The sequence below is a fragment of the Lucilia cuprina genome, chromosome 6 (assembly GCF_022045245.1).
Source record: "Lucilia cuprina isolate Lc7/37 chromosome 6, ASM2204524v1, whole genome shotgun sequence".
Classification (NCBI taxonomy): domain Eukaryota; kingdom Metazoa; phylum Arthropoda; class Insecta; order Diptera; family Calliphoridae; genus Lucilia; species Lucilia cuprina.
In genome coordinates this window covers 51,402,344-51,412,710 of record NC_060954.1, presented here as the reverse complement: position 1 = coordinate 51,412,710, position 10,367 = coordinate 51,402,344, and the positions used below count along the sequence as shown (strand labels likewise).

General features: G+C 31.6%; 1 protein-coding gene across 1 annotated transcript in view; it reads right to left on the bottom strand.

Annotated features, from left to right (window-relative positions):
- Positions 1-296: 296 nt before the first annotated feature.
- LOC111686710 (RING finger protein nhl-1) overlaps positions 297-10,367 on the bottom strand; it is a 42,590-nt gene continuing 32,519 nt past the window's right edge. The window contains exons 7-11 of the mRNA XM_046954163.1: positions 9,821-10,367; positions 6,869-7,028; positions 3,175-3,315; positions 646-722; positions 297-579 (exon numbers count right to left, since the gene is read on the bottom strand). The exon at positions 9,821-10,367 is cut by the window's right edge and continues 209 nt beyond it. Of these exons, the coding sequence (XP_046810119.1) occupies positions 366-579; positions 646-722; positions 3,175-3,315; positions 6,869-7,028; positions 9,821-10,367 (1,139 nt within the window). The 3' untranslated portion in view covers positions 297-365. The remainder of the gene's footprint in view (positions 580-645; positions 723-3,174; positions 3,316-6,868; positions 7,029-9,820) is intronic.

The following is a 10,367-nucleotide window of genomic DNA, read 5'->3' as shown; positions in this document are numbered from 1 at the left end:
GTGGACTAGTAAAAAAAAAGAGAAAAAACAATTACAATTATTGGAGGGAATCTTAAATTGGGTAACAAATTTTTAAAAGAAATAAATATAAAAAAAATTAAAATAATTTAAATCTTAAACAAATTTTCTTTTAAAATTTTTTTGTTGCTTAGTTTTTTACTTTTTTTTTTTTTTTGATTGATTTAATAAATGTTTCAGTAGAAAAAAAAAGATAATTATTGGACATTGTTCCTTAAATTATGTAAAAATGTTTAACAAGCAAAACAATATAAATGATTTAAACAAAAACAAATAAATAAATAATAAATAAATTTATGAAAACATTTTCAAGTCGTTATTCAAGAGCTTTCAATATGATATTTAATTTAAAACACTTGTACACGATGATTCTCACGATCGCAAACCAATATATTGCCATTTGACATAATAGCCACCCCTTCCAGACCTTTGAATTCTGAATCGCCAGAACCCCAGGAACCGAAAGTTTTTAAGAAACTACCATCAGGATTGAAAATTTGTATGCGATTATTTCCAGAGTCAGCCACAAAAATGTAACCTTGATCATCCACCGCAACGCCTCTGTTGGAATGATAAAAATTTTCATTTAATTTTTTTTAACTTTTTTTTCATTTCAACAACATTTACCTGGGAAACTTAAATTGTCCATCGTCGGAACCTTCGCCACCAAATGTTGATAAAACTTTGCCATTTACATCGAATATCTATGACGAAAAAAATGTCCATAAAGAAAAACATTTAGATATGAGTTGAGATTAAAAAAATCTATTTTAATTTAATTTAACTACCAACAAAAAATGTTCATTATAAAACAAAGACGAAGTAAATTCTTCAAATCTGTACAAGGTAATATTTACTTAGATAATTCAATTTTTTAGTTTTTCTTTGCTTTTGTATTTCTATTGGGAAGGGGCATGTTAAGTTTAATATTACGTATGTAACACTTTAAAATTGAGGCCATAATTTCTAAATGGCTTTATATTTTATGGATATAAACATGTCCGTCTGTCTATATAGCATCCGGTATTCAATCTTTTTCTTTGTTAAACAGATTGACTTTCAAAATCATTAAACTTTCGGAATAAAGCAACTTAAATGGAAAATTTTGTCGAATTCTTCTTTACTCGAAAAACATAGATTTAGAAAACAGTTATTAAGAGTTCATGATACTTCATACAAAAAGAATTAGGACGCAAACAGGATAGAAAACAAAAACCGTCAATTTGGCAAAAACACAACAAAAGAAGGGTATACAAAATTTGGAATAACTGATTCTAAAATTTATACTTGTTTAATCTTGTTCTTTTCCATGCAAAGTAAAGAAAATTGGTTTGTAACAGTATTCTCAAAACGACAGCACTTTACACCATTTCAAGCGAAAACAAGTATTTCAAAATTGAGAGATATTTGATTTTACACATAACTAAATCGACGGCTCTATAGTTAAGACTTTAGACTGATCTACTGTTAAGACTTTAAACTGATCTATAGATAAGACTATAGACAAATCTATAGTCAAGGCAATGGACTGATGTATAGTTAACTCTATAGACTGATTTATAGTCAAGACTATGGACTGATCTATAGTCAAGACTATAGACTGATCTATAGTCAAGACTATAGACTGATCTATAGTCATGACTATAGATTGATCTATAGTCTTGACTATAGAATGATCTATAGTCAAGACTATAGACTGATCTATAGACAAGACTATAGACTGATCTATAGTCAAGACTATAGACTGATCTATAGTCAAGACTATAGACTGATCTATAGACAAGACTATAGACTGATCTATAGTCAATACTATAGACTGATCTATAGTCAATACTATAGACTGATCTATAGTCAAGACTATAGACTGATCTATAGTCAAGACTATAGACTGATCTATAGTTAAGACTATTACTGATCTATATTCAAGACTATAGACTGATCTATAGTCAAGACTATAGACTGATCTATAGTCAAGACTATAGACTGATCTATAGTCAAGACTATAGACTGATCTATAGTCAAGACTATAGACTGATCTATAGTCAAGACTATAGACTGATCTATAGTCAAGACTATAGACTGATCTATAGTCAAGACTATAGACTGATCTATAGTACAAGACTATAGACTGATCTATACTATAAGACTAATCTATATCTAAAGACTATAGGATATCTATAGTCAAGACTATAGACTGATCTATAGTCAAGACTATAGACTGATCTATAGTCAAGACTATAGACTGATCTATAGTCAAGACTATAGACTGATCTATAGTCAAGACTATAGACTGATCTATAGTCAAGACTATAGACTGATCTATAGTCAAGACTATAGACTGATCTATAGTCAAGACTATAGACTGATCTATAGTCAAGACTATAGACTGATCTATAGTCAAGACTATAGACTGATCTATAGTCAAGACTATAGACTGATCTATAGTCAAGACTATAGACTGATCTATAGTCAAGACTATAGACTGATCTATAGTCAAGACTATAGACTGATCTATAGTCAAGACTATAGACTGATCTATAGTCAAGACTATAGACTGATCTATAGTCAAGACTATAGACTGATCTATAGTCAAGACTATAGACTGATCTATAGTCAAGACTATAGACTGATCTATAGTCAAGACTATACACCGATTTATAGTCAGGACTATAGACTGATTTATAGTCAGGACTATAGACTGATTTATAGTCAAAGCCAGGAGCGGATCTTGGAAGAGTGTGGTTGGAAGGGATAGACCTTGAAAATGTTTTTATATATTTTTTAGAATAATACGTATTTTTTTTTTTAAATTGCTGGAAACGGTGCAATTTACTCTAAGCTGTTATGCATAAGATTACACTACTCAAACACCTCTAATTCTACCTTCAATCCAACATAATCACATCCTCTTCCCTAAAATGAGACAATTATAAATGCAAAAAATATCAAAAAGAAGAAATCAAAATTATACAATAAAACTAAATCACAGCCAAATTTCATCAATATAATTTTAGTATATTAAAATATTTCTTTCCTTCTTTTGCATAGTAGAACAATATCCAACTAACAGCACCATAAAAAGGCAAAATAATAAAATCTGCCAGCAGAAAAAAAATTAAAAAAAGCTCAACTCAATTCATTGAAGTGTAAAATTACCTGAATTCTGTGGTTATTCGAATCGGAAACAATAACACGATTCGTATTCGATACAGCAATATAATGTGGATGTTCAAGTTGTCCTTCACCACGACCGCAAGTACCAAATTTACCAACAAATGAACCATCCGATTGGAAAACCTTAAAAGAAAAAAAAAACGATGAAAAAACATATAAAGATATTACTTATTCAACACAAATATAAATATGTATGTACGAAATAATCAATTTGGCTAAAGCAACCACATATAAGATAAAAATTTGCAATCTTAACAAATAACTACTACTGTGTATTGTATAGTATTTTATTTTGGGGTTTATGTTTTCAATTTATTTAGTTTTTTTCTTTTTTGTTCCTCTATGTTCAAATTAGATTATAAAAGTGAAATCAAATAGGACCGCAAACAGCAAAAGGCTTATTTAAAGGACAGTAATAGGGAATTGTATTAAATGTATATTAGGTAGGTCCAACAAAAATATTAATTATTTAAATATTTATAAATATTGTAGTCAAGTCTTGTTCATAATCCAGTTTATTGTCTTATCTATAGTCCGCACTATAGTCTTGTCTAGAGTCGAGACTATAGTCTTGTCTATAGTCCGGACAATAGTCTTGTCTATAGTCCGGACTATAGTCTTGTCGATAGTCAGGACTATAGTCTTGTCTGTAGTCAGGACTATAGTTTTGTCTATAGTCCGGATTATAAAATTGTCTAAAGTCAGGACTATAGTCTTGTCTATAGTCAGGACTATAGTCTTGTCTATAGTCAGGACTATAGTCTTGTCTATAGTCAGGACTATAGTCCAGACTAAATCCTTGTATAGAGTCCAGAATATAATCTTGTCTATAGTCCAGATTAAAGTCTGGTCTATAGTCCGGACTATAGTCTGGTCTATAGTCCGGACTATAGTCTTGTCTTTAGCCTGGATTATAATATTGTCTATAGTCAGGACTATAGTCTTATCTATAGTCTTGTCTATAGTCAGGACTATAGTCTTATCTATAGTCTTGTCTATAGTCAGCACTATAGTCTTGTCTATAGTCAGGACTATAGTCTTGTCTATAGTCAGGACTATAGTCTTGTCTATAGACAGGACTATAGTCAGGACTATAGTCTTGTCTATAGTCAGGACTATAGTCTTGTCTATAGTCAGGACTATAGTCTTGTCTATAGACAGGACTATAGTCAGGACTATAGTCTTGTCTATAGTCAGGACTATAGTCTTGTCTATAGTCAGGACTATAGTCTTGTCTTTAGCCTGGATTATAATATTGTCTATAGTCAGGACTATAGTCTTATCTATAGTCTTGTCTATAGTCAGGACTATAGTCTTGTCTATAGTCAGGACTATAGTCTTTTCTATAGTCAGGACTATAGTCTTTTCTATAGTCAGGACTATAGTCTTGTCTATAGTCAGGACTATAGTCTTGTCTATAGACAGGACTATAGTCAGGACTATAGTCTTGTCTATAGTCTTGTCTATAGTCAGGACTATAGTCAGGACTATAGTCTTGTCTATAGTCAGGACTATAGTCTTGTCTATAGTCAGGACTATAGTCTTGTCTATAGTCCGGACAATAGTCTTGTCTATAGTCAGGACTATAGTCTTGTCGATAGTCAGGACTATAGTCTTGTCTGTAGTCAGGACTATAGTTTTGTCTATAGTCCGGACTATAGTCTTATCCATTGTCCGGATTATAGTCTTATTATAGTTTGGTCTTTTCTAAAGTCCAGACTATAGTCGTGTTTATAGCCCAGATTACAGTCTTGTCTATAGCCCAGGCTACAGTCTCGTCTATAGTCCAGACTATAGTCTTTTTATAGTCCAAACTATGGTCTTTTTATAGACCAGACTATAGTTTTGTTTTAGTCCAGACTATAGTATTGTAATAGTCCAGACTATGGTATTGTCTATACTCCAGAATACAGTCTATGGTCTTATCTGTAGTCTAGTCTATTGTCTTGTCGGTAGTAAGTTATATAGTCTTATCTACATACAAGCATGTACTACAACATTTTTCCTATTTTTTATGTTATATATTTGACTAACTATAGCATATTTGTAGTGATTGTCACAGCATTAAATTATTTCATTGTCATTAAATTTCTAAAGGAAGTCTTTAAATTTTCTCTCAAGACTAATCACTCACATTCACTTGTACTGACCGTATCGACATATCGAACCTAGTAGCTTAAGACAATTAATGACAAATATTTGCATATTCATATTGATACACAATCAGCATTATTTCATTACAATTCAATTAAAAATTTTGCAAATATTTGTCAGCACGATTTGCAATGTCCACATGTCCACGTATTTAGTATATATATACATTTCTATATATTTATGTATTTAAGCAATTTACATTTACATGATTTTAATAGAAATATTTTGTTGAATCAAAGATTGAGATGATATCGAAGATAATTAATTTTCAAATCTACTGACACCTGTACAAAACACATGGGCATAAATAGAAGAATATTAGGGGTATAACTGATTGTTTGGTCTTATACTTTAAATAAATGCTATTGAATTGATTGCATTAATCAGGACTATAGTCTTGTCTATAGTCAGGACTATAGTCTTGTCTATAGTCAGGACTATAGTCTTGTCTATAGTCCGGACAATAGTCTTGTCTATAGTCAGGACTATAGTCTTGTCGATAGTCAGGACTATAGTCTTGTCTGTAGTCAGGACTATAGTTTTGTCTATAGTCCGGACTATAGTCTTATCCATTGTCCGGATTATAGTCTTATTATAGTTTGGTCTTTTCTAAAGTCCAGACTATAGTCGTGTTTATAGCCCAGATTACAGTCTTGTCTATAGCCCAGGCTACAGTCTCGTCTATAGTCCAGACTATAGTCTTTTTATAGTCCAAACTATGGTCTTTTTATAGACCAGACTATAGTTTTGTTTTAGTCCAGACTATAGTATTGTAATAGTCCAGACTATGGTATTGTCTATACTCCAGAATACAGTCTATGGTCTTATCTGTAGTCTAGTCTATTGTCTTGTCGGTAGTAAGTTATATAGTCTTATCTACATACAAGCATGTACTACAACATTTTTCCTATTTTTTATGTTATATATTTGACTAACTATAGCATATTTGTAGTGATTGTCACAGCATTAAATTATTTCATTGTCATTAAATTTCTAAAGGAAGTCTTTAAATTTTCTCTCAAGACTAATCACTCACATTCACTTGTACTGACCGTATCGACATATCGAACCTAGTAGCTTAAGACAATTAATGACAAATATTTGCATATTCATATTGATACACAATCAGCATTATTTCATTACAATTCAATTAAAAATTTTGCAAATATTTGTCAGCACGATTTGCAATGTCCACATGTCCACGTATTTAGTATATATATACATTTCTATATATTTATGTATTTAAGCAATTTACATTTACATGATTTTAATAGAAATATTTTGTTGAATCAAAGATTGAGATGATATCGAAGATAATTAATTTTCAAATCTACTGACACCTGTACAAAACACATGGGCATAAATAGAAGAATATTAGGGGTATAACTGATTGTTTGGTCTTATACTTTAAATAAATGCTATTGAATTGATTGCATTAATATACTTACTAATACAGAAATATCATATTAAAAACATACATACATATTTATTAAGTATATATTTTTTAGTTAAATTAACTTACCTGTACTCTGTGGTTTTCTTTGTCGCACACATATATGAAGCCCAATGCATCTGTGGTCACACCCCATGGATAATTAAATTTACCATCTGCGGTACCTTGTGAACCGAAAGCCCGCAGAAAACGTCCTTGCGGATCAAGAACTTGTATGCGATGATTGTATCTATTATAAATTGATAAATATAAATGATTAATTGAAAATTTTACAAATGACAATACATAATCGCGTGATAGTGTAGTCTATAGTCTAGTCTATAATCCAGACTTTAGTCTTGTATATAGTCTAGTATTTAATCTAGTCTGTGGTCTAGTGTATAGTCAAATCTATAGTCTAGTATATAGTTTCGTATCTAATCTAGTCTGTAGTCTAGTGTATAGTCAAATCTATAGCCTAGTCTTTTGTATAGTCTATAGTCTAGTGTGTAGTCTAGCGCAATGTCAAATCTATGGTCTAGTCTTTAGTCTAGTTTATAGCCTAGTATACAGTCTAGTATGTAGAAAACTTTATACTCTAGTCTATAGTCTAGTCTATAGTCTAGTCTATAGTCTAGTCTATAGTCTAGTCTATAGTCTAGTCTATAGTCTAGTCTATAGTCTAGTCTATAGTCTAGTCTGTAGTCTAGTCTATAGTCTAGTCTATAGTATAGTCTATAGTCTAGTCTATAGTCTAGTCTATAGTCTAGTCTATAGTCTAGTCTATAGTATAGTCTATAGTCTAGTCTATAGTCTAGTCTATAGTCTAGTCTATAAAATATTAAAACATAGATTTTGTTTTTATCGAGTTAAAAAGGATGTGTGGAAAGTTTAATTCCTATACATATTTCAGCTGAATTAATTCTCTACGTCTGACCTTAAATGACCTTATCGTAAATGTCTTCTCAATATTGACACTTTTTAATTCGTAATTATCTTTCTTTTTTTTTTTCTTTATATCATTAATTATACTTTGCATCAGTTTACAAATATTCATTGCAAAAATAAAAGAAAAACAAAAAAACATAATTAATTTATTATGTCAATTGAAAAGTTATTTTTAAAATTTCTTAAGAATTTATTATCCCTTCTATAAGAACGTGGAGCTAAAATCAATTGTGGGCTCAATATCAACGCCATTGATGAATACATTAATAATTAAATTAATTCATTTGCCAGTAAAGTGGCAGACACATTATTGCAATCAACTTTTGACCTTTAAATCTGTACATTAGGAGAGCTCACAAAAAGGTGGTTGTTAAAATGAAATTTTGATAGATTTTAGGTTAAAATTTCACGGAGCCCCCAATTCTTACAATTGATGTGGTCATAGCATATTTAGGAACAAATATTTGTTAATTGTTTTTAAATAAGTTTCAAATTTCCTGTCAAAATCTGTTTGAAATTCTCTTGAAATATATCATAAACAATATTTGGTTTTAAAGACTCAACCCTATAACTCTTGTTACCAAATCTATCTATTTATTTATTTCTTCCTACTAACACCCTTTAAAAAAAAGCAATGTATTTCTGAATGTATGTATATTGAAAACACTTAGATGATTTGATAAATATCAAATTCAAAATATACACAACAATAATGAGAAAAACCCCATGTAATTAAACTTCTCATTAACAACAACCATTATCCGCTTAGCATTTCCAATTAGATGTTAGAAGTTTGAAAGTACAAAACAACAAAAACTTTCATTACATACCAACACACACACACAAACATAACGAATGAATAATTTTCAATATAACCGAAAATAATGTACCCTACCAATCTTTTGGTGAAAGTTTGAATAAAATATATATGTTTAAAATAGACAGATTCTAAGGAACTCAAAAGATAACTTGTTGGGAGTTATATTTCGGATTAAGGCCTACAAAAGGTGTAATAATACTCAACCCATCTATAGGGCATAATCAAATGCCGTTACCCAGTACACATTACACAATAAACCAAAATTAACAGTCTATCAACTAGTTTAAGGAGCAGATTATGAACTGATCTGATAACTGATTAAGGAACAATTCTATGGACTAGACTATTAACTAATCTGACACTATTATGCTGACTATTTCATAAACAGTATTGTAGATAAGTCTATGGAATAGTCTATGAACGAAGCTATGGACCAGATTATGGACTAATGTATGAACTAGTCTACGGACTAGCATATGAAATAGTCTATAAACTAGTCTATAAACTAGTCTATGAACAAGTATATGAATTAGTCTACGAACAAGACTATGAACTAGTCTACGAACAAGACTATGAACTAGTCTATGGACTGGTCTATGGTCTAGTCTATGGACTAGTCTATGAACTATTGTATGAACTAGTCTATGGACTATTCTATGAACTAGTCTATGGAATATGTGAATTAATTTATGTACTCAATGATCGACTATGGACTGAACCATGGACTAGACTATGAAATAATCTATGGACTAATCTATAAAATAGTTTATCTACTAGTCTAATTATTCTATGTACTAGTTTTTATATTTGTGCATAAACTAGTCTATGGACTCGTCGATCAACTTTTCTAGGGACTCAACTGTTGACTATTGTATAAACTATCTAATAACTAGATATCACTTCTATATGAACAAAAGTCATAGCTTCTGTTTATGTTTGTTGGGTTATTTCAATAAACACACACAGTACGAACATTACTTTATATCGATTCCTCAAGTACAACAAAGTAAAAGAAGTTGCTACAACTAATATATTCTTCCTTTTGCCTTTCAGTCATCTTTTTGTTTAACACAATATTGAATGTTTCGCAATATTAGTATTTCTCTGGTTGCTTTACTCTTTGTGCTAAAACTATTCATTTCAACTTTTTAAACAAATGTAATTTAATTAAAAACTTTAATTGATTTTGCTGCTAAACTTCCAACATACATACATACATACATACATACAAATGAAATTAATGAGTTTTTATTTGAATTAACATTAACACTCACCGATCTGCTATTATATATTGTCCAATACGATTGACCGCTACACCGGCCAAACAATCAAATTCGCCTTCACCATTGCCATATTCACCAAACTGCTTAACGAAGATGCCATTCGAATCGAATACCTGTACGCGATGATTCGATGAGTCGGCGACGACAATGCTATTATCCGGCCCAACGGCTAAGCCGCGTGGCCAGGTAAAAGAACCGGGTTCGCTCCCCCGGCCCCCCAATTGGAACAGCTGTTGACGCTTGCGCAGGTACAATTGCCTAGGGGAAGTACCTGCCACTCCGGTTATACCGTGAGCTGCTGCTGCTACCGTAGGGGAGGTAGGGGAGCCTAGCCCGTTTTTTGAACCGTCATCATCCGATGAACCAAGTTCACTGACCTGCCTCAGAGGCAGACCCAGACTAAGGCGTCGTGACACATCACTGGCAACGTGGCTACGACTACTGCCGCTGCCACTTGCACCATGACTCGATGTAGATGGCAGGGCCGAAGAAGTGCTACTGCTGCCGAGACCGTCACGTCCACTACCCGACGGTGTAT